The sequence below is a fragment of the Poecile atricapillus genome, chromosome 37, assembly GCF_030490865.1.
Source record: "Poecile atricapillus isolate bPoeAtr1 chromosome 37, bPoeAtr1.hap1, whole genome shotgun sequence".
NCBI classification, from domain to species: Eukaryota; Metazoa; Chordata; class Aves; order Passeriformes; family Paridae; genus Poecile; species Poecile atricapillus.
In genome coordinates, this window is record NC_081285.1 from 1,928,991 (window position 1) to 1,952,631 (window position 23,641).

General features: G+C 49.1%; 3 protein-coding genes across 3 annotated transcripts in view; 1 reads left to right on the plus strand and 2 right to left on the minus strand.

The window, feature by feature from the left end:
• The window catches only part of LOC131591066 (uncharacterized), a 62,273-nt gene that overhangs the window by 28,684 nt on the left and 9,948 nt on the right, over positions 1-23,641 (minus strand). The gene's annotated exons all lie outside the window — the stretch shown is intronic.
• On the minus strand, positions 602-3,050 carry LOC131591068 (zinc finger protein 239-like). Its single transcript, XM_058861503.1, has 3 exons — positions 2,932-3,050; positions 2,015-2,093; positions 602-1,828 (listed from the first exon to the last, which is right to left on the minus strand). Exons 2-3 carry the CDS (start codon positions 2,076-2,078, stop codon positions 777-779), a joined length of 1,116 nt encoding a protein of 371 aa, XP_058717486.1. The 5' UTR covers positions 2,079-2,093; positions 2,932-3,050; the 3' UTR covers positions 602-776.
• The window catches only part of LOC131591075 (zinc finger protein 883-like), a 30,830-nt gene continuing 13,665 nt past the window's right edge, over positions 6,477-23,641 (plus strand). The window contains exons 1-3 of the mRNA XM_058861514.1: positions 6,477-6,566; positions 19,601-19,679; positions 19,866-20,961. Of these exons, the coding sequence (XP_058717497.1) occupies positions 19,628-19,679; positions 19,866-20,961 (1,148 nt within the window). The 5' untranslated portion in view covers positions 6,477-6,566; positions 19,601-19,627. The remainder of the gene's footprint in view (positions 6,567-19,600; positions 19,680-19,865; positions 20,962-23,641) is intronic.

Here is a 23,641-nt window from a genome sequence, read left to right on the forward strand (position 1 = left end):
TGAGTGAGCTGAGCTACACTCCATGAAAAGGACTTTTCTGGATTTGCCATCTCTTCAAACAGCGAGAGGTTTTATTGTTTAATATTAATCATCTTTTTTATGTTTATAGATACTTTGCTTGTTAAAAAACCAGCCTTTTACCCTTTTTCTCCAAAGAAATATATTTCCCAAAACAGATGGGGGAGAGGCCACTTAAATTTGCTTTCTGGAGGGACCCCATTCAGAGGTTTTCTCCCAAATTTGCCCCAAACCACAGCACCTTCCAACCCCATCTCATTCTGCCGCCTGTGGAATCAAAGACATCTCCCACGGGATTGAGTTTTTCTGAGGTGGAACAAGCCATTTTGAGGTGGGATTGAGCCCTTTGGGGATAAGATTTACTTGTTTTCAGTGGGATTGAGTTGTTTTCAGGTAACAGATCGATCCCCCTTGGCATTTAGAGTGCAAAGAGACGGAGAATATGGCCCAAAACGCCCCAAGAACCCAGAAATCTTCCAGAATGTGTCCCCAAACCCTATATTCCCCCTCAAACACCTGTGAAATGGTGGGAAAATAGACACAGTTGATCAACTTCTTTCTTTTAACCCTTTTTGGGTTGTTTTTAAGGGATGAAGATGAATCAGAAGAAAACTGAGGCCAAAACAGAAGGAGAAGCAGCCAGGTGGATTCCCAAGGTGGATCCCAGGGAATGTGGGTCACAAAGCTCTTCCCGCACTCGGGGCACTCGCAGGGCTTCCCTTATCAGTGCCTCTGTTGGTGTTGGGTCAAGGCTGAGCTCAGTGAGAAGCTCTTCCCACACTGGGGACACTCTGGGGCCTCTCCCTGGTGTGGATGCGCCGGTGAGTGACAAGGGTGGAGTTGTGCTTGAAGCCCTTCCCACAGTCGGAGCACTGGAAGGGCCTCTCCTCTGTGTGAGTCCGATAGTGCAGGAAGAGACTGGAGCTGGTGGGAAACCTCTTCCCACACTTGGAACACTCGTAGGGCCTCTCCCCAGTGTGGATCAGTTGGTGGCTGATCAGATTGAATCTCTGTCTGAAGCTCTTCCCACATTCCCCACACTCATAGGGCCGTTCCCCCGTGTGCATCCTCTGGTGCAGGATCAGGTGGGAGCTCTGTCTGAACCTCTTCCCACATTCCCTACACTCGTAGGGCCTCTCCCCAGTGTGGGTCCTCTGGTGCTGGATCAGGCTGGTCCTGTCTCTGAAGCTCATCCCACATTCCCTACACTTGTGGGGCTTCTCCCCAGTGTGGATCCTCTGGTGGCAGATCAGGTGGGAGCTCCGGCTGAAGCTCTTCCCACATTGCTCACACTTGTGGGGCCTCTCCCCAGTGTGGATGCGCTGGTGCCTGACAAGATGGGAATTTTGCCTGAATCCCTTCTTGCAGTCAGGGCAGCGGAAGGGCTTCTCCTCAGTGTGCGTGCGCTGGTGCAGGAGGAGATTGGAAGTGAGCTGAAACCTCTTCCCACACTCCCCACACTCATAGGGCCTCTCCCCAGTGTGGATCATCTGGTGCCTGATCAGTTGGCAGCTCCACCTGAAGCTCTTCCCACACTCCAAGCACACGTGGGGCTTCTCCCCATTGTGAGGCTGCTCATGGACCACCAGCTCAGAGCCCTGTCTGGATCTCCGGCCGCCTTCCCGGCACAGGCTGGGTCTGTCCTCCTCAGATCCCCGTGATCTGCGTTTGCAGCCCCTCCTCGTGCGGGATCTCCGGGCCTTTTCCACCCCGTTGGATTCCTGTGTTGTGGAACTGCACAAAACGGCCTCTTCCACCAGGTTCTGCTGCAGGGATTTGTCCTCCCTGGTCTCCATCCTCAGCTCCTTGTCTGGGGGAGGAAGGACAAGGAGAGGATGGGATTTGCCTCTGTGCCAGAGGGAAGGGGAAGGAGATCCCCCCAGTGCGTCCCCGGCAGGACGGCGTCGGCAGCGGGGTTGTCCTGCAGCCGGGGGCCGGGCTGGGCTGGGAGATGGAGGAGGAGAGAGGGAGAAAGGGACACTGACTTCATCCTCACCTGCCTGGGTGTCCTGGGGCATCTTCCTCTTCCTCACAGCTTCCTCCTCCATCCTGCTAAGCATTGGGATTGGGAAATCCTGGTTTGGGTGGAAAACAAGGGATGAGCACATTGAGTTTGAAGGTCCCTCTGCCCAAGTCCATCTCTACAAGTCACCGGCCATCTGGGGTCCATAACAACCTCCCAAACACCAAGATTCAGCCCTAAAAAAGCCTCCCAGGAGTTCCCCATCTCTGTTCTCTCCCCTTTGGTGTTGGGGAGTTCTCCCCTGTCCCAGCTGATTGGGGACACACTTGGATTGGGGCTCCCCCTTCTACTCGGTCCCCCACCTCCCCAGGCTGCTGGGAGTCCCAGGAACCCCAAAAGCTCCCCCCATTTCCATCTCCTCACTTAGGGATACTGGCATCACTGGGCTCTTGCTGGGAGCAGCCACTGCCGGCACCGGGAGCCCCAAACCCCTTTCCCGGCCATGCCGCCCCTCCAGCCCCAGCACCCCCGCCGGGGTCCCGGCAATCCCAGGGCTCCCCCCCTCTCGGGGTCCCGGCTTTGCGGCTCTGGGGCTCTCCTCTCTCTGGGGTCCCGCTCAGGGAAGCCGCGGCTCTCCCGGGGCTCCCCAAAACCGCTCTCCCCCCGCTCCCGCACGGTCCCCACATGGCCCCGGCAGAGCTCGGCGGGCCCGGCCCGGGAAGCCCAACCCCCACCGCGGGGGGACCCGCATCCCCCCGGCCCCTCTGCCGGGGCTCTGCCGCCACCGCCGCCGGGACCCCCCAAAAACACCTCCCGGGGACCCCCGCTGTCCCCCCGAGGGGCATCTGCGCCTCGGCTCTGGAGCCCTGCCATCCACAAACATCCCCCACAAAAACCCCAAACCCACGGACCCCCGGGGGATCTGGGGCGAGCTCCCCCTCCCCGCCCACCTGCGGGATGGGGGGCGATGGTCCCGGGGGGCTGCGAGCTCAGGGATGGCTGGAGCCGCTCGGGTCCTCCTCTGCTCTGCTCCTCCTCCTTCCTGCTGCCTCTGCGCCCCTTCCTCCCCTCTCCTCCTCCTCCTCCTATTTTCCCTTCCTCCTCCTCCTCCTGCCCCGTTCCCGAATCCCGAACTGGGAGCGCGGATCAAGGAAAGGGCGGGAACTGTGAGGGGAAAGGGGCGGGGCCAAAGGGACGCGCGGCTCTCAGGGGACCCGCTTTGGCCTCAAATCACCCAAAAGGGCCTCAAATGCAGCCTAAATACACCGGCTTTGGCCGAAAATCAGCCAGAGGGGCCAAAACCCATAGGAAGGGTTCTAAAGTCATACACATTTGCCTACACCTGTCCGAAGTGGCTGAAAATACATTCTCAAACGGATGAGGTTCTGCCTAAAATCACCCAAAGAAGCCTGAAATCCCCACAAAATGGCCTGAAATCACCCCAAGGAACCTAAACGCCACGCTAAATCCATATGGTTTGGGCAAAAATCAGTCAAATGCTGTTAAAATCATCCCAAGGGGTCTAAAGTCCAACCAAAACGACCAAACTGCTGGAAAACCCACAAAAAATGGCCAAAAATCACCCTTGAATCTCCCAAGGGGGCGTAATATCCACCCTGAAAGTCGCTGGTTTTGCGTAATAAGACCCAAAGGGCCCCAACAGCACCCAAACTTGCCTGAAATGCCCAAAAGGGACCTTAAATCACCCGAAAAGGTCTCGGTTTGAGCGGCACCTGGACTGGGAGTGAGACCGAGACTGAGACGGGGCCTGAGACTGGGACTGAATCCGGCACCGGCACCGAGACCGGCACCGCTCCGGGACCGGGACTGAGACCGGGACCGGCACCGCTGCGCCATTGAGATCGACACCGGGACCGAAATCGGCTCCGGGAGTGCCCCGGGACTGAGATCGAGGCCAGCACAGGGACTGGGATCAACACCAGGAGTGCTCCGAGACCGAGACTGAGACCAGAACCGGGACCAGCACCGGGATCACTCCAGGACCAGCACCGGGATCAGCACCAGGACCAGCACCGGGACCAGCACTGGGATCACTCCAGGACCAGCACCGGGATCAGCACCAGGACCAGCACTGGGATCACTCCAGGACCAGCACTGGGATCACTCCAGGACCAGCACTGGGATCACTCCAGGACCAGCACCAGGATCGCTCCAGGACCAGCACCGGGATCGCTCCGGGACCAGCACTGGGATCGCTCCAGGACCAGCACCAGGATCGCTCCAGGACCAGCACCAGGATCGCTCCAGGACCAGCACCAGGATCGCTCCAGGACCAGCACCGGGATCGCTCCGGGACCTCTGCGTTCACTCCTGGGAGTTCTGGCCGTGCCTGCAGGTAAAACTGCGTGAGACTGCGAGGGACTGCGAGGGGTCCCTGGGCAGGGCGGGACCGCCTCGGTTCGCATCGTGCCGGTGCAGCCATCCCAGTCCATGGGGTCCCGGTCCATGTGATCCCAATCTCTGGTGCTGATCCATGTGCTCCCAGCCTGTGCAATCCCAGTCCATACAGTCCCAGGGCAGCTTATCCCACTATGGTCCCAGTCCGTATGCTCCCAGTCTGCACAATCCCAGTCTGTCGCATCCCACCACTCCAAATGTGGATCCCACCTCTCCCCATCTCCTTCCAACCCCATCTCACTCTGGTGCCTGTGGAACCATTGAAGTTTGGGGTGGGATTGACTTTTTCTGAGGTGGAACAAGCCATTTTGAGGTGGGATTGAGCCCTTCTGGGGATAAGATTTACTTGTTTTCAGTGGGATTGAGTTGTTTTCAGGTAACAGATCAATCCCCCTTGGCATTTGGAGTGCAAAGAGTTGGAGAACATGGCCCAAAACGCCCCAAGAACCCAGAAATCTTCCAGAATGTGTCCCCAAACCCTATATTCCCCCTCAAACACCTGTGAAATGGTGGGACAATAGACACAGTTGATCAACTTCTTTCTTTTTAACCCTGTTTGGGCTGTTTTTAAGGGATGAAGATGAATCAGAAGAAAAATGAGGCCAAAACAGAAGGAGAAGCAGCCAGGTGGATTCCCAAGGTGGATCCCAGGGAATGTGGGTCACAAAGCTCTTCCCGCACTCGGGGCACTCGCAGGCCTTCCCTTACCAGTGCCTCCGTTGGTGTTGGGTCAAGGCTGAGCTCTGTGAGAAGCTCTTCCCACACTGGGGACACTCTGGGGCCTCTCCCTGGTGTGGAATATTTGGTGGGGGACAAGAGTGGAGTTGTGCTTGAAGCCCTTTGGGGGCAAATTGCATCAGATAAGGGAATGACTGCGAGAGACTGGGCTCACAGTAGGTCACTCCAGGTTGTTCTCACTGTATTTCCAGTCCCCCCACTATGGTTACACACACTTCCAGTACATCCCTGGTGGACTCAGCCTGCTTCCAGGCACTGCCAGTTACCCCAGTAAGGTTCCAGTTAACTGAGAATGATCCCAGTGTTTCCCAGTTACTCCCAGTTGCCTCCAGCATGACCCCAGTTTCTGTCTGTTGCCCAAAGTTTGGTCCCACTTTCTCCAAGTACAATCCCAGTTGCCTCAGTGTTGGTCTCATTCCCCTCAGCGTGGTTCCGGTACTTTCCAGCTGATGCCAGTTGCTCCCAATGTGACCATATTTTCCTCCCAACATGGGCCCAGTAGTTCCCAGTAACCCCATCAGGTTCCATTTGCACCTACTACAATCCCAGTGGTTCCCAGTGCTATCCCTGTAGGAGCCATAGTCACTCCCAGTATGGTTGCAGGCACTCCCAGTCGATCCCAGTCACTCCCAGCATGATGCAAGTGGCCCCCTATGTCCCTGTAGCTCTCTCTCTCAATTCCAGTATAATCCCAGTAGCCTTCAGTAGGATCCCAGTCACCTCCTGCCACTTCCAGTATGATCCCAATTGCTTCCACTCACTCCCAGTATGATCCCAGTGACTCCCAGTTCCTGCCAGTTGCTCCTAGCATGATCCCAGATGCTCACAGCTACTCCCAGTTACCCTCAGCATGATCCCAGTCACTCACAGTACATCCCATTTACCCCCAACCTGGTCTCAGTTGCCCCTACAGGCTCATACTCACTGCCAGGATGATCCCAGGATGATCCCAGTACAAACCAGTCCCTGCCAGTGCTGCCACTCCTGGGATCCCCCAGCCCTCTCTGTGTTCCCCCCTCCCTCATCTCCCCAGAGGAGCCCCAAGGGTTGGCAGTCCCCAGCCAGGGTCCCCAGCCAGACCCAGGTTGGATCTGCAGCCCCCAATTTTCCCAGTTTCCCTCTCCTTTTCCCCGGGCCGGGTTCCCCCCGTCCCCAGCGGGTGGGAGCAGCGGAGAGCCCCGCGCTGCCCATCCCGACCTGTCCCGGCTCCATCCCCGCTCCTGCCGTGGGCTGTGAGGGGTTCGGGAACGGGGCACCGAGGGTGTCTCTGCTCCTGGGGGAGGAGGAGGAGGGATGGAAGAGGAGGAGCGGGGGGAAGAGGAAGAGGAGGGACAAAGGAGGATCAGGAAATGGAGAAGGAATCATGAGGTCAGGCGCAGCCTGAATTCACAGCCCTCCACGCGTGGGACCATCGGCTCCCATTCCGCAGGTGACCAGGGAGGGGGAGCTCGCCCAAATGTCCCGGGGGGATCCCTGAGTTTGGGTTTTTTTGGGGGGAAATATTGGGATGTTTGGGGGGAATTCTGGACTACGAAGAACTCCCAAGCTGAGCGGAAAATGCCCCCTGGGGAGACATTGGGGGGTCCCGGTGGCGGCTGCCGGCAGAGGCAGCCTGGAGGACGAGAGTGAGCATGTCAGGAAAATTAATCCACAAACACTAGAGGTTTATGTCCAAAAAGGAGACAGAGGAGTCCTTTTACTTTATTCGAATAAAGGGAGAGGCCATGGGGCATTCCCCTGGGGTCTCTCAAATTCTTGGAGGGTGCAGCCTCCTTTTTATCCTAATTCCCGGCCGCTTGTCCCTTCTCTCTTTCCCCATAGGCTGAGGTACTTGAGAGGTACAGGCTTCCTGGAACGCCTGATACCGGCGGTGATACCTTCCTTCCCCCCCCCATGCATAATCCCTTCTTAACTTTTATGGAATTCACAGTGTCCTTTTAGTGCCCCTTTGATCTTCTACTGGAATCCATCCCATTGTTTCTGTCGTCTCTCACTGATAGTACATCTTATCAACTGACCCACAGCTTGTTGTAAAGACAAACCCATCATTCCTCTCAATCCCTCCTCTTTTAATTTTTGTTAATAATTGTCTTTACAAACTTTAGTTATCATTGACTTAATTTCTTGTTCTTGGGTCTTTTTTGGCTTTGCAATTATTTGCAGGGGCATCACTCTCTGCCTTTTTGTAGCTATCTCTGGGTCAGTAGGCACGGCTACTACCTGCATTCCTTTGATCACATGTTGAATGAGTTGTATGAAGCAAGGGATCATGCATGGTAAAAAGATTACAGTTGCTACAACACATAAGAGGAAAAAAAGCATTTGTTTGACCCATAGGCCACCAGGTAACCATGAAAACATGTCTCATTCTCATCCTTTCCATGTTTGGACCGGTACATGGGCTAACTTTCTTATTCCTTTTGTTATTTGTTTTACTACTTTTCTATTGTCATCTATTTGCAAACAGCAGTTTGAGTCATTAAATTTTCCACACACCCCCCCTTCTTCTGCTAATAAATAGTCTAATACCATCCGATGTTGAAATATTGCATTTCTCATCTGGGTAGACTGGTCAGCAAGAAGGTCAAGAGCTGTAGCTGTCTGGTTGATTATTATTTCAAAGACAGCTTGCAACCTAATTATCCGATTTAGATTATAAATGGGTTCTCTGGCACCTGATATTAATTCATTTGGGTTCCAGGTAGCTGGTCCATAGTGTTATATGATTCGTTCAGGTGGCCATTCATCTTTTCCCCACTTTTGGGTGCTCTTTCCAACCAGGGATGTATCAATGGACCGCTTTTCTCTAATTAGATCATCATATACTTTGATTCCTAACTGATTTTCCTGAACTTGTGGTAGCAGAAAGAACAATGGTCTAATATACTCCACATAACATATTCCTGACCAGTTTGGGGGTAGCCTGTGGTAAGCATTTTGGCCACAAATCCAATAATGCCCCTTTAGAGCCCAGGACCCATTAGCAAAGGGACCTTTCCAATTTTCATCATCAACTGCTGTGTCAAAATACAGCTTGCTTCCAGGGCCTAGTGGTCCACCAACAATAGTTGCCTTGCCATAAGAATCACAATATTTACATTTCCAAGCTCCTACATGAGGCTTCCACTTGCAATCACATCCCAGATCTGTTTTATTAGATCTGGACCAGAACTTACTGAAAAGGGTTCGAGTTCCATTCCGGTGTTGCCATTTCCACTGATAGTCTCGGACAACATGTGTCGGACTTGTGGAATTATCCCGGGGGCAGCTTAAAAATAAAGGGTCAAAAAACTTATCCTTCCCCACTGCTTTACAGCCTTCAAAATCTTTTTGGTAATTATGGAAGGAACACCTTACCCAGCTACCATTAGTGAGTTTAACATGTGTTTGATTCCATCTGCCTTGATATCTGGAACAGTCATAAGGAGGGCAGTTGGGGGTCCAACAATCTAAACCCAAAGATAAAGTCTAGTCACAAATGCTCTTTCCTACATATGTGCTCCCTGTTCTGTTTAGGCAATAAATGCCTCTTTCAGAAGAATGAAGCTGCCATGGACTTCCTTCTTTGTCCCAAAATCCTGTTCCATTATGGACTTCACTCAGGGTGCTAACTCACCATTTAGGCTCAACTGGGCTGGCTATCCATGGCCAGCTTTCAGATCCCCCAGGCCCCCTGCAGACCTAACAGTTCCTAAGGTTAAAGGTCTTTGCTACTTGTTCTCCTAAAGTAAAAAAATTATTTTCCCACTTTAGACTCCAACTTAACTGAAAATATAAAGGTAAAATTATTAAGAGAAACATTCTAATAGTGTTACAATCTAATTTCTAATTTTCAATTTCACGTTGTCTTCTACACCACCTGTGGCAAGTGAAAGCACAGAAACAATTTAGCATAAAGAAAGCAATGACAGCATGGATTGGCTCCCAGTGTCTGGAGATTTGAGAGCAGGGATGCCTATACAGAGTATTTCAGCAGTCAGTCTGTGGGTAGGCACTCAGGGCTTCCACCGATGTCGACGCACCAGCTACTGCTCCAGTCCACTCCAGCGGAGTGTCAGTCGCGGCTTCCCATCCTTCTCCTCCAGCTGAGATGTCCAAATCTCTGGAGCTTTAGAGACCTTGACTTGAGTGTGATGTGTCCACCCGTGTTCAGCTGTCTTGACGGCTGTTTCTGTAGTCAGTAACACCTGGAAAGGTCCACGCCACTTAGCCACCAGGGGTGCTTCTTTCCACTCCTTAACTAGGACCCAGTCTCCTGGCTGGATATTATGCACAGCAAAGTCCAAAGGCAGGGTCTGTGTCAGCTGAGCTTCCTGTCGAAGAGATTTCACAAGAGACAGTATCCTAGCCACATACTGTTTTAGATATACATCACTTATCTCTACCCCTGCCTCAGGCTGAGAATTACAAGGATAAGGAATTCCAAACATCAATTCAAAAGGAGATAGTTGAATATCTTCTCTGGGTCTGGCTCTTATTCTTGCTAAAGCTAGTGGTAAGAGCCGCAGCCATGGCATTTTGGTTTCTATCACTAGCTTCAGAAGATGTTTTTTTATCTCTCCATTCATCCTTTCAACCTGGCCTGAGCTTTGGGGATGCCAGGGAGTGTGGAGGTTCCATTGTATCCCTAAAGCAGTCATTACTCCTTTAAGAATTTTTCCAGTAAAATGAGTTCCTCTATCTGAGTCTATTGCTTCTACCATCCTATATCTTGGAATTATTTGTTCCAAGAATACTTTAGTAACTGACCCTGTGGTTGCTGAAACAGCAGGGAAGGTTTCTGGCCATCCTGTTAATTGACATATTACCAAAAGATATTTAAATCTCCCCACTCGGGGCATCTCAGTAAAATCTACTTGGCATCTTTGGAAGGGACGTACGGCCCAAGGCCTTCCACCCCTGGCCAGTTTCTTTGTAACTTTGTTATTTGTCTTAGCACAAATTAAACAACCATTAAAAGCTCGTTTTGCTAGAACAAAAAGACCCACAGCAACATACATCTTGAGGAAGGTTTCTGCTATCCCTCGGGAGCCCCAATGACTCCCTTCGTGGAGCTGTTTTAGCAGTTGTAAAGCTAAAGCTTTCGGTATCCACTGCTTACCATCTTTTGTAAACCAATTACCCCCTCTTTCTTCTGCCCCACTCTTTTTAACTATCTTAAGTTCTTCTGGTGGAAAAGACAGTTTCTCTGGCAAGGGGGCAATTACTGGGAGCAAGGGAAGTAACTTAGAGATTTCTGGCAACAGTGCAGCTTTTCGAGCTTCTTCATCAGCCAGTCTGTTTCCTGTTGCCTCTTCCGAGCACCCTGCCTGGTGTTCTTTGATGTGTATTATTGCTACCTTTTTTTGGTAAATTCACCACCTCCAATAGGCGGGAGACTAAGTTCTCATGAGCTAACCTTTTTCCTCTGCAGGTTAATAAACCTCTCTCTTCCCACAGTTCTCAAATGCATGTATCACACCATATTTATATGTATCACATGCATATTTAGAATCAGTAAAAACATTTACTGTCTTGTCTCGATATAACTCACAGGCTCTCACGAGTGCATAGAGCTCGGCTGTCTGAGCTGACCAGGTGGGCGGTAACCTCCCCCCTTCCTTTAATTGCTTTCCATTCACGACAGAGTACCCTGTAAACCGTCTTCCTTCTATTACCCTTAAAGACTCATCAATAAACACATTTTCTCCTTCAGGCCATGGAATGTTTCCCAAATCATTCCTTGCCCTAGTCTGCAGATCTATTACTTGAATACAATCATGGACTTTGCCTTGGCTCTCCTCCTCGGGGCCATTCAAACAGGAGGCTGGGTTAAAACTTTCCTTGCTTTTAAATTCTAAATCTTCCTGTTCTAATAGACACATCTCATATTGTAACAACCGAGAGCTGGTCATCCACTTAGAGGCTCTCTCAGTTAACAAAGCTTTAATCTGATGTGAATCTTTAACAATCAGATAACCCCCCCTTGTCAGCTTTCGAGCCCTAGCCACCATCAGAGCTGTGGCTGCACAGTTTTGCAAACAATGGGGCCAGCCTCTGGCCACCGGGTCTAACATTTTAGGAAAATAGTCAACAGGTCTCTGTGTTCTCCCATGCTCTTGAACTAAATTTTTTTTGCATGACTTCTCCTCCTGTTCTCTTGATAACAGCAAATCATGCACATACTGCAACAACTTAACTTCTGAGGGTGGAGCAAACTCTCTTAACATTTTTCTTTTGTGAAGTTTGCTTAAACAAAACAGGTGACTTTGTATAAACATGATTTAGTTCAGCAGCAAGTAATGCTACTGCTTCAAGCCAATTACATTACCTTTCTCTATTTTTTTTAGTAACTAACCACTCTCCATCTCAAAATTTTTTTTTGCATCAAGTCTATCCTAGGCGTATAGAGGTGACTAACAAATTAACTTCCATTAAGGAAACTCTAATATTTATAACATTTTATAACCTTTAACATTTAAAACTTTTATTAAGGAAAGAAATAAGATACTTTCCTTTAAAGTTTTCCCATAACTTCCACAGAGGAAGTGCATGACAAATACCCAGGCCTTCCATAGGACACTATTTTTACAAGGTTGTAGCTACAGAATTTGCTTTAAGGCTACAACAAACCACAGACTGGTGGGCGTGTTCCCCACAAGGTATGACTTGCTGCATTGGCTTTATAACTGAAATTTGCCAATTCTGGCTTTTTACAAGAAAACATACAAAAAGCAGAGGGGTGTGGTCCCCTCCAAACTGGAGCCATTCTGCACAAAACTTCATGTAGACAAATTAATTAAATCTCCAAATTAATTTACTACAATTTTTACAATTCTTTCAGAGAAAGATGTGTTCAAACTTCTGAGCCTACAGAAGAAACTACAATTTTCACAACTCCTTTGAACGAAAAAAATCTTTAGACAATTTTCCCCCTCGGGGATAAAAATTAAGGTGAATCGAGAGGTCTTTGTTTTTACTAAGACACACACCTCTCCTCGATCCAGACTCACTGTAAAAGTTGACAACGGCTCTAGCTTGGTGGATATAATGATAGCCTTTGACACTCTTATATTGAGAAGACCCCCGAGCTGTTCACCACTCTTCACAGAAGTAATCGTGAATGCCAGTTTATTTCTATCTTTAGCACACCTTTATAGGGTTCTACAGGGTCTGCGAGCAGAATGAGCTACTATTGGCTAACACACACAGTTTACATTTTTTCTCTTACACACAGGGATATTGTTTTGCCTTACTCTCTCTTCTGCATGAAGGTTTCAAGGACTTTAGCCCTTAATATTACGACTTAGTTCAAAGGCTGGTTTGTGCATACAGGCCTTTACTAATATATAAAATATAGCAACAAATCCCCCTTTCTCTTTTGCACAAACCAGGCTTTGGATAAGACAACATACAACTTAGACTGTCATCCCAATTAACATTATAAGTAAAGTCCGTCCCCCTTCTAGCATAAGAGACTTCAGCTATCCAGTGATGCCCCAGCTGGCGAACCAACTTCCAATGGGATCACTATCTTCTTTCAGGGCATGTAACCCATCCTGTAGCTGTTGTAGTTGCTCATGGATGGAAGCTGAATGATCAGCAAGATCCAAGCAGCACATGCCTTCAAGCTCTCCACAACCATGTCCTTGTGCTAAGAGCAAAAAGTCAATTGCAACTTGATTTCATAGTACTGCATGATATACACTACTCACATCGGCTGAAAGCTCACTTAACATTGTGGATGTTAAGTTCAATTCTTCCTTAGTCTAACAAGCGAGCCTTTTTAGAGTTGCTAAACTTTAATTCATTCAGGCTTCGCTTTGAGTGTTTGATGTTCTTCACTTTGCTAGCTATATTCAACAATTGATGTAAGCTTGGGTGGAACAAAGTAAGTTTCCCAAGATAACAGGGTCTTCCATGTGGATTAGCAGGAATCTAATTCCATGCTCTATCTCCACAGATTAGGAATATGGAACTAGGTGATCATTTTGGTAATTGTCCTGTGAGATTGCACCACAAATAAAGGCTTTACTTTTAATGGTAGTAACGAGATCAGCTATAGGGCTGACTGCAGCCCAGTGCTGCATTACTTTGTTAGAATGACTTTTTGTCGGGGGTTCAAACATTATCCATCCACCCGAGGTATTGGTGGAACATAACAAATCCAATTCTTCTGAGGGTTGTAACATTAAGAACTTTGGTAATTTTTGCTTGCTAACAGGCTTCAAGTTGTCTTAATGTGAAGCCAACAGTGCGACTGCACTCTTGCAACACTGCCAATCGATTCAGTCAAGTCTCGTTACTAATTAAACTTTTAAATGCCGGAGGATCCCATTCAGGGACTCCTGTGAGAGAGGTGCGAAAGGATCTCCAGGGGTGGCTAGGCTCAAACACATTGACCTTTGGCCAGTTCAATGTGCCAGAGTGACCCATATGTTCTGTCACTTTTGGATGTTAGTTAGCAGACAGTTGGTCATGACTATACACAACACAATTACCATAAGCATTTTACCATGTAAATGACACCATATTTGCAAACTCACAGCTAGAACTTCAATCGTTAAATGAACTTTCAAAGATGCTTACACTACCTCTTAAAGAGGGAATACTTATACTTTATACTAACATAACAATTACTATATAAGCTAAATACTTAAACTATTATCTAACTACTTTTAACACAGGTGCTCTGGTATATATGTAGTCTAAGCGTGAAAGCAATTTGCTGAAAGGGTAAGCACACAACTACAATTTACTTTATATACAATTAAATGGAGTCTCTACACTTCTTAGATCTTCTACAGAATTTCTCCAGCACGATTCAGTCCTGGAACGTTCACTGCTCTCGTGATGTCAGCTGGCAGTTGATCGGTGACTGAGGGCTTTGATGTTCAAGTGGTTCTTCAGATCCTTCTAAATCTTAAAACAAAGGATACCTGAAAAATTGGTAGAGACACAACATCATAATAACAACATAAAATTTCTGTTGGCAACTGTCTATATAGTGTTCAGACACAACTGTGTCCTGACAGGTCCACTTCTGATCCATGTCTGGAGTATCAAGGCTGTGTGATGACATCTCTGTTCACTGGATCTCATGTGTTCAGAGGCAGACAGTCTGGTCAGATGGACAGGTGACCTTTTTGAACCTGCCAACAAAACACAGACACTTCTCTCCTTGAAGTTAATGAATTACACTAATTAAATGCTTGTGGGGCATCCATTTTCCCCCGTTTTTCTTAAAAAAAATAAAAATGAGATGTACTTCTGTTCAACATTAACACAAAACCATATACACAATTAATAAGAACTTATACTAGTTAAAAATCAATTAAATCTTAAACATTATTAATAACATATATAATATTAAACTGCTATTAATTACTAAAACACTGCACCAGCATCCCATAGTTAGCAAACAAACAGAAACAAAAATCAGTGAAGGATTGGATCATCACCTCCGGAAATGACTCTCCAAGCCCACTTCAAAATTGATCCAGCTGTCATATTAATAGGGTCAAATTGCTGAGTCAAAAAGTGACTCAAATACTGATTTGGGACAGAAAATATCTGGATCTGTTGGCAAACATTCTGTCCAGGTAAAGTCAAGGCTTGGCCAGGGCCTGGCTTTAAACTGGAAAGATGCCTCTTAACTCATTTCTAAAACAAGGTTCTCAATAGTAGCAGCTATGAGATGCTTACAGCATAGCAAACTGTTTTAAACTCCACAATAATTATATATGACAAAAGGAAATAACAAACTTAACCTTAAAAGAATATCTAAGTTAGAAAACTTAACTTAAAAACATTCAAGCCTAAACATTATAAAACTTGACTATCCTTAATTCTATTAACACTTAATCTATATTAAATGAAAACTTAACTTAATCTTATTCTGTTACTACAAAAAAGCAACTAAAAGTTTAATATATACCTTTTAAACACAATATAACAATAACATAAATTCACTATAAAGATTATAAAGATGTAGCAAACACATCATAATTCTATGTCATCTAGCTTTGAAAATAACCCACAATAACTGCAAATGTTACTAAAAATACTTATTCATAATAGAAATTTGCCTAGTATATGCTTAAATTGGTTAGGATTTTAAAGTGTAGTTTTTCTGAAGAAAAAACCACCACAACAACACAGGATTTGGCAAGTTGCCATCCAGCTTTTGTAGCACTTTTCAAAAACATTAAGTCCAATTTTTAAACTAAAACCTAAAATCCAAATTGGTAAATATGCAGTTATATGTGTTAATATATACTTTAACTTAGCTTTGTCTTATACAGTAAAATTCTCTTGACTAATTATTTTTTAAACCACAAATCTCTTCTGTAGATAACATTAATTGGAAGAAGGTTTTCTTAGAAGCTATAAATCACACCATGTTTTAACCTTGGGTTCTAAAACCAATTATTGCAAGGCAACTTCTGTTAGTATTCACCTTAAACACTTTTTTTTTTTTTTTTTTTTCCCAAACCTTCAAAGAACCACAATAATTTCTCTAGTAAAACTCTAAAAACTGCAATTGCATAAACTCATAATTACTTAAAACACAAAATTAACTCTAAAAGGGTATACAAAAACACTCCGAAAACCCAATAAATCACGACTCTGCAACAAACCAGGCACCATCCCAGTGCCCCCCCCCGAGAGAGGGAGCGGGGGGGTGGACGGCCCGCTCTGCTGCTGCTGCAGCTCTGCTCTTATCTTTCTTCACATTCTCCACATACTCTCACAGCGAGGAAAAACGGAGAGAAAGAAAAAAAAAGCCTCACAAAGTTAACTTTAACAAATGCAGTTTTTTCTCTCAATCTCTCTTGTTGTTTGCTGATAGAGGAAAAAAGGGCATGATTATGCAAAAGCAGGCGATTTTACACGAAAAGTCTCTCACGGCCAGGTGCTAACAACGGCGATCAGAGGCCTTGGAACTTTTCTTGCGCTGCTTCTACCCCCAGGGTGCCTTTGTTCCCTGCGCTCACCTCGCTCCCTCATATCTTCCTGGTTCGGGTGGAAACCAGTCTAAATCTGGCTTCTTTTCTTCCAGGGTGGTAAAGATGGAACTTAAATAAGATTGTAGTGCTAAAAGTGACTCCAAAAATGAAGCAAATAGTTCTGGATGTATCACATCCTGCCATAACTGAACAGATTCTGTTCGTTGTTTCAGCGTTCCCTGTGGAACTTTTTTCTCATTATTTTTTTTTTTTCCTAACTCTCCCTCCCTCTCTCCATGGGCAATATAGATAGGAGAGCTTGCCCAGCAGTGGGAGGTAAAGGCATCTGCCGCTGTGACGCAGGTAGAATTACAGGGCTCACATCCTCAGCATATCTCACTTTTCTGTTTTTTAGGGTATTAATTACAATCTGCCAAGTTCGACCGAGAAACACAGTGTCCTTGCTCTTTTCCGTAATTGCCGTTTCCCATATCAGAGCCGATTTATCAGTCCGTTCTTGCCCCGCAAGAAGCAGTGAGCACTGCAAATGCTCACGACAATTAGCCCATATAATGAGCATATCCAGGTCCCTTTCCTGGGCTGCTTCGCCTCGTTTAACGAGGATGCTGAGAAGCAGTTGATCTACTGCCGCAAATTCCACATCCATGACAGCACCCGCAAGAGGGAAGGTTGCGACCCTTCTACACACGCCCTTGCCTCTGGGCCCCCCCCCAGCAGCCCTACTTCCACGTCTAACTGCTCCGCGTCTCACCGCGCTCAGGCTGCCTATTTGGTGCCGATCCAAGCCCTCGACGTAGAGCCCAGATCCACTCCGATGACTCCAGAGTCCTTCTGCCCGCAGGGTGTCTCTGGTCGGTGCGCCAAATATTGAGAAGACCCCCGAGCTGTTCACCACTCTTCACAGAAGTAATCGTGAATGCCAGTTTATTTCTATCTTTAGCACACCTTTATAGGGTTCTACAGGGTCTGCGAGCAGAATGAGCTACTATTGGCTAACACACACAGTTTACATTTTTTCTCTTACACACAGGGATATTGTTTTGCCTTACTCTCTCTTCTGCATGAAGGTTTCAAGGACTTTAGCCCTTAATATTACGACTTAGTTCAAAGGCTGGTTTGTGCATACAGGCCTTTACTAATATATAAAATATAGCAACACTCTTAACAATCCATTTTTCTTATCTTCTGGACTTTCTCGACAGTCCAGCTGTTTTTGGTTTTTTTGCAGACATTGCCGTTTTCAGTGTCCTATGCCCTGAAGGCAGCACACTGATCCTTTCCCAGCCGCTGTTTGGCTTGGGTCTCCCCTGCTGGGGAGAGAAAGCTTCTGCCACTTCCTTGTGCCCGATCCCGTCCCCTCTGTCCCGGGGGACCCCTTGGACCTTGCGGTTTTTCCCTCTTTGGCCTGAAAAAGGCCATCACCTTCGCCTTTCCTCCTTGTGCTCACTCTATTTACCACACACCGAATACCGGAGCCAGTCCCTGTCCTGCCACATTGTCCAAACAGCTCCTCCCCTCTCCAGTGTTCCCGGTGGGCACGGCTGGCAGCACCACAGGCGGCCAGGGCGTCCCGCAGCTTCAAAGCGCCGGCAGCTGCTGCTGCCCCTGCCCGGGGCCGGTGGGGTCAGGCACTGCCCAGTGCTGAGTCCCAGCAGCCTCACAGGCCCCCAGCCAGTGCTCCTGGTCCTGCACCTCCACTCCTGGTCCCTGCTTCAACCATATCTCTCCACACTCCTCATTAACCAATTCTGTTCCAGCACACCAACACAATCCATGCATCTCCTGTTGTCAAAGACTCTTTCTTGACTTCCCTTATTGTTCCCCCCACCCCGGGAGTGGATTCTCGAGATTCCTTCTAGTTCCAGGGGGTGATATGATACGCTGCTCCCTTCCCCCTACACCACTGTTATTTTCAGGTGGAGCTGTAGGAACAGCATTTCCCTGATCCCTTTGCCCTGGAAGGTGAGGATACAGGGACCTGCAGCTGGCCTTGGGTCAGCTGGTAACACCAGAGGACAAGATGGGGGAAGGTGCTGAAAAGCATCCCAGTCTTTACCATTTTCCTCTTCCCCCCCTTTTTCCTCTTCTCCTTTTTTTTTTTTTTTTCTTAACACATAGATTTCTCCTGTTGCTTGTTTAAACCATATCAATCCACATTTCAATCCATCTTTTCCAAATCTCCTCTAGATACCTTCACAGAACTCAACACAAATGAATTCTGTTTTCTAAGGTGGCCATATAAGTCTATTTGGCAACTTATACTCTGGCCATACATAATAACAATATTGTACCACCATCTCCATAGTTACCTCTGGGTGAATGCACAATCTGTCCCAAGATCTCAGCATTCTCCCCAAGGGACTCTCCAGGGGTATTGTGGGATCGTCATCCCTTTTGCCAGGACCCCTTCCCGGCTGTACCCTTGCAACCCTCCATGGGTGCCCTGTTTGACCTGTGCTACCCTCCATGGGTGCCCTCCCAGGCTTGCCTGTGCAACCCTCCTTGGGTGCCCTCCCAGGCTTGCTCCCCGAAGATCCCATTTTACTCACCGGTGAGATTTTCAGTGGTCCTTCCCTGTGGACTCTTCACGGACCCCCCTGGTCCGCCACTCGTCTGTCTCCTGGACAGTCTCGGGAACCCAATCGATCGCCCGGTGCTGGCCGCCACCAAGGGGAGCTGATCACCGAAACTGGGTGAGGCGCGCCTTCAGCTCCGCTCACTGCCTGCCGCCCAGGACGGTGGAAATATCCCGGACGAGCCCCCAAAAATTGTCAGGAAAATTAATCCACAAACACCAGAGGTTTATGTCCAAAAAGGAGACAGAGGAGTCCTTTTACTTTATTCGAATAAAGGGAGAGGCCATGGGGCATTCCCCTGGGGTCTCTCAAATTCTTGGAGGGTGCAGCCTCCTTTTTATCCTAATTCCCGGCCGCTTGTCCCTTCTCTCTTTCCCCATAGGCTGAGGTACTTGAGAGGTACAGGCTTCCCGGAACGCCTGATACCGGCGGTGATACCTTCCCCCCCCCCCCCCCCCCCCCCCCCATGCATAATCCCTTCTTAACTTTTATGGAATTCACAGTATCCTTTTAGTGCCCCTTTGATCTTCTACTGGAATCCATCCCATTGTTTCTGTCGTCTCTCACTGATAGTACATCTTATCAACTGACCCACAGCTTCTTGTAAAGACAAACCTGTCATTCCCCTCAAGCAGATGGAAATGGGGGAAGCTTTTGGGGTTCCTGGGACTCCCAGCAGCCTGGGGAGGTGGGGGACCGAGTAGAAGGGGGAGCCCCAATCCAAGTGTGTCCCCCATCAGCTGGGACTGGGGAGAACTCCCGAACACCAAAGGGGAGAGAACAGAGATGGGGAACTCCTGGGAGGCTTTTTTAGGGCTGAATCTTGGTGTTTGGGAGGTTGTTATGGACCCCAGATGGCCGGTGACTTGTAGAGATGGACTTGGGCAGAGGGACCTTCAAACTCAATGTGCTCATCCCTTGTTTTCCACCCAAACCAGGATTTCCCAATCCCAACGCTTAGCAAGATGGAGGAGGAAGCTGTAAGGAAGAGGAAGATGCCCCAGGATGCCCAGGCAGGTGAGGAGGAAATCAGTGTCCCTTTCCCCCTCTCTCCTGCTCCGTCTCCCAGCCCAGCCCGGCCCCCGGCTGCAGGAGAACCCCACTGCCGACGCTGTCCTGCCGGGGACGCACTGGGGGGATCTCCTTCCCCTTCCTTCTGGCACGGAGGCAAATCCCATCCTCTCCTTGTCCTTCCTCCCCCAGACAAGGAGCTGAGGATGGAGACCACGGAGGACAAATCCCTGCAGCAGAACCTGGTGGAAGAGGCCGTTTTGTGCAGTTCCACAACACAGGAATCCAACGGGGTGGAAAAGGCCCGGAGATCCCGCACGAGGAGGGGCTGCAAACGCAGATCACGGGGATCTGAGGAGGACAGACCCAGCCTGTGCCGGGAAGGTGGACGGAGATCTGGCCAGGGCTCTGAGCAGGTGGTCCATGAGCAGCCTCACAATGGGGAGAAGCCCCACAAGTGCTTGGAGTGTGGGAAGAGCTTCAGGTGGAGCAGCAAACTGATCAGGCACCAGATGATCCACACTGGGGAACGGCCCCACGTGTGTGGGGAGTGTGGGAAGAGGTTTCAGATGATCAACACCCTGATGCGTCACCAAGTGGTCCACACTGGGGAGAGGCCCTATGAGTGTGGGGAGTGTGGAAAGAGGTTTCAGCTCACTTCCAGTCTCCTCCTGCACCAGCGCACGCACACTGAGGAGAAGCCCTTCCGCTGCCCTGACTGCAAGAAGGGATTCAGGCAAAATTCCCATCTTGTCAGGCACCAGCGCATCCACACTGGGGAGAGGCCCCACAAGTGTGAGCAATGTGGGAAGAGCTTCAGCCGCAGCTCCCACCTGAACCGCCACCAGAGGATCCACACTGGGGAGAGGCCCCACAAGTGTAGGGAATGTGGGATGAGCTTCAGACAGAGTGCCAACCTGATCCAGCACCAGAGGACCCACACCGGGGAGAGGCCCTACGAGTGTAGGGAATGTGGGAAGAGCTTCAGACAGAGCACCAGCCTGATCCAGCACCAGAGGACCCACACCGGGGAGAGGCCCTACGTGTGTGGGGAATGTGGGAAGAGCTTCAGACAGAGCACCAGTCTGATCAGCCACCAACTGATCCACACTGGGGAGAGGCCCTACGAGTGTTCCAAGTGTGGGAAGAGGTTTCAGACCAGCTCCACTCTCCTCGTGCACTATCGGACTCACACAGAGGAGAGGCCCTTCCAGTGCTCCGACTGTGGGAAGGGCTTCAAGTACAACTCCGCCCTTGTCACTCACCGGCGCATCCACACCAGGGAGAGGCCCCAGAGTGTCCCCAATGTGGGAAGAGCTTCTCACAGAGCTCAGCCTTGACCCAACACCAACGGAGGCACTGGTAAGGGAAGCCCTGCGAGTGCCCCGAGTGCGGGAAGAGCTTTGTGACCCACATTCCCTGGGATCCACCTTGGGAATCCACCTGGCTGCTTCTCCTTCTGTTTTGGCCTCATTTTTCTTCTGATTCATCTTCATCCCTTAAAAACAGCCCAAACAGGGTTAAAAAGAAAGAAGTTGATCAACTGTGTCTATTGTCCCACCATTTCACAGGTGTTTGAGGGGGAATATAGGGTTTGGGGACACATTCTGGAAGATTTCTGGGTTCTTGGGGCGTTTTGGGCCATGTTCTCCAACTCTTTGCACTCCAAATGCCAAGAGGGATTGATCTGTTACCTGAAAACAACTCAATCCCACTGAAAACAAGTAAATCTTATCCCCAAAAGGGCTCAATCCCACCTCAAAATGGCTTGTTCCACCTCAGAAAAAGTCAATCCCACCCCAAACTTCAATGGTTCCACAGGCACCAGAGTGAGATGGGGTTGGAAGGAGATGGGGAGAGGTGGGATCCACATTTGGAGTGGTGGGATGCGACAGACTGGGATTGCGCAGGCTGGGAGCATACGGACTGGGACCATAGTGGGATAAGCTGCCCTGGGACTGTATGGACTGGGATTGCACAGGCTGGGAGCACATGGATCAGCACCAGAGATTGGGATCACATGGACCGGGACCCCATGGACCGGGATGGCTGCACCGGCACGATGCGAACCGAGGCGGTCCCGCCCTGCCCAGGGACCCCTCGCAGTCCCTCGCAGTCTCACGCAGTTTTACCTGCAGGCACGGCCAGAACTCCCAGGGGTGAACGCAGAGGTCCCGGAGCGATCCTGGTGCTGGTCCTGGAGCGATCCTGGTGCTGGTCCTAGAGTGATCCTGGTGCTGGTTCTGGAGCGATCCCAGTGCTGGTCCTGGAGTGATCCCAGTGCTGATCCCGGTGCTGGTTGTTATAAATGCAAAGGCAATTTTAGGATAAAAATAAAAAGAGAAATTTATTAATAAACAACCAAGAACAAACAACGAGAAAAAACCACAATAAAACGGTCAGCGCAGTGCTGGGTGGACAGGGTCTACACCGGAGGTGTAGGGTTCCCAAATCCACGTTTGAGTGTTCTCAAGCCTGGGGTTTTATAGAGATATTATGTCCTCAGGCTAGAATTCCAAGCAGGCTCCCTTCACCAAGTGTCCTTGTTTGTCCGGTGAATGGATTTCCTGGCATGGAAAAATAGAACTAACCAGTGTCCGGACAGAATCTCCTCATATGTAAAGAGATTCTGTAGGTATTTCAATTTGTGTCATCAAGGCAGAGTGGTGCCGATGGGTATCTCGGCAGTGTCTTTCCTTTGTTTCTTTTGATTGCTTCTCCAACACTGGTTTGACAGGTGGGGTGTTCAGGTCTGGCGACGACTACTTTTTCGGGGCTTGTCTTTTTTGTCGACTTGATTGTTTTCCAACAGAGATCTGCAGGGGCGTTGTTCAGGTCCGGAGATGGATATCTCCTCCGAGCCAGTTCTTTTGTTTTCCTGATGGCCCTCGTCCTGTCTGTTTTCTGAGCTGATGTTTGTTATCTGGGTGTTGGCTACAGTCTGTTTCCTCTCGGAGGAAACTCCCGGCCAGACCCGGAGAAGGATTTTTTATATTTTGGATTTTATATCATTACAACACATACATATCTTATTTATACTTTTACGAATTTTTATTTACAGATTAATTTATTACATGGTCATGGAGCGATCCTGGTGCTGGTCCCGGTTCTGGTCTCAGTCTCGGTCTCGGAGCACTCCTGGTGTTGATCCCAGTCCCTGTGCTGGCCTCGGTCTCAGTCTCGGAGCAGTCCCGGGGCACTCCCGGAGCCGATTCCGGTCCCGGTGTCGATCTCAGTGGCGCAGCGGTGCCGGTCCCGGTCTCAGTCCCGGTCCCGGAGCGGTGCCGGTCTCGGTGCCGGTGCCGGATTCAGTCCCAGTCTCAGGCCCAGTCTTGGTCTCACTCCCAGTCCAGGTGCCGCTCAAACCGAGCCCTTTTCGGGTGATTTTAGGTCCCTTTGTGTGCATTTCAGGCCAGTTTGGGTGATGTTGGGGCCCTTTGGGTGATTTTAGGCAAAACCAGCGACTTTCAGGGTGGATATTACGCCCCCTTGGGAGATTCAAGGGTGATTTTAGGCCATTTTTTGTGGGTTTTCCAGCAGTTTGGGCCCTTTTGGTTGTACTTTAGACCCCTTGGGATGATTTTAACACCATTTGACTGATTTTTGCCGAAAGCACATGGATTTAGCGTGGCGTTTAGGTTCCTTGGGGTGATTTCAGGCCATTTTGTGGGGATTTCAGGCTTCTTTGGGCGATTTTAGGCAGAACCTCATCGGTTTGAGAATGTATTTTCGGCCACTTCGGACAGGTGTATGCAAATGTGTATGACTTTAGAACCCTTCCTACGGGTTTTGGCCCCTCTGGCTGATTTTCGGCCAAAGCCGGTGTATTTAGGCTGCATTTGAGGCCCTTTTGGGTGATTTGAGGCCAAAGCGGGTCCCCTGAGAGCCGCGCGTCCCTTTGGCCCCGCCCCTTTCCCCTCACAGTTCCCGCCCTTTCCTTGATCCGCGCTCCCAGTTCGGGATTCGGG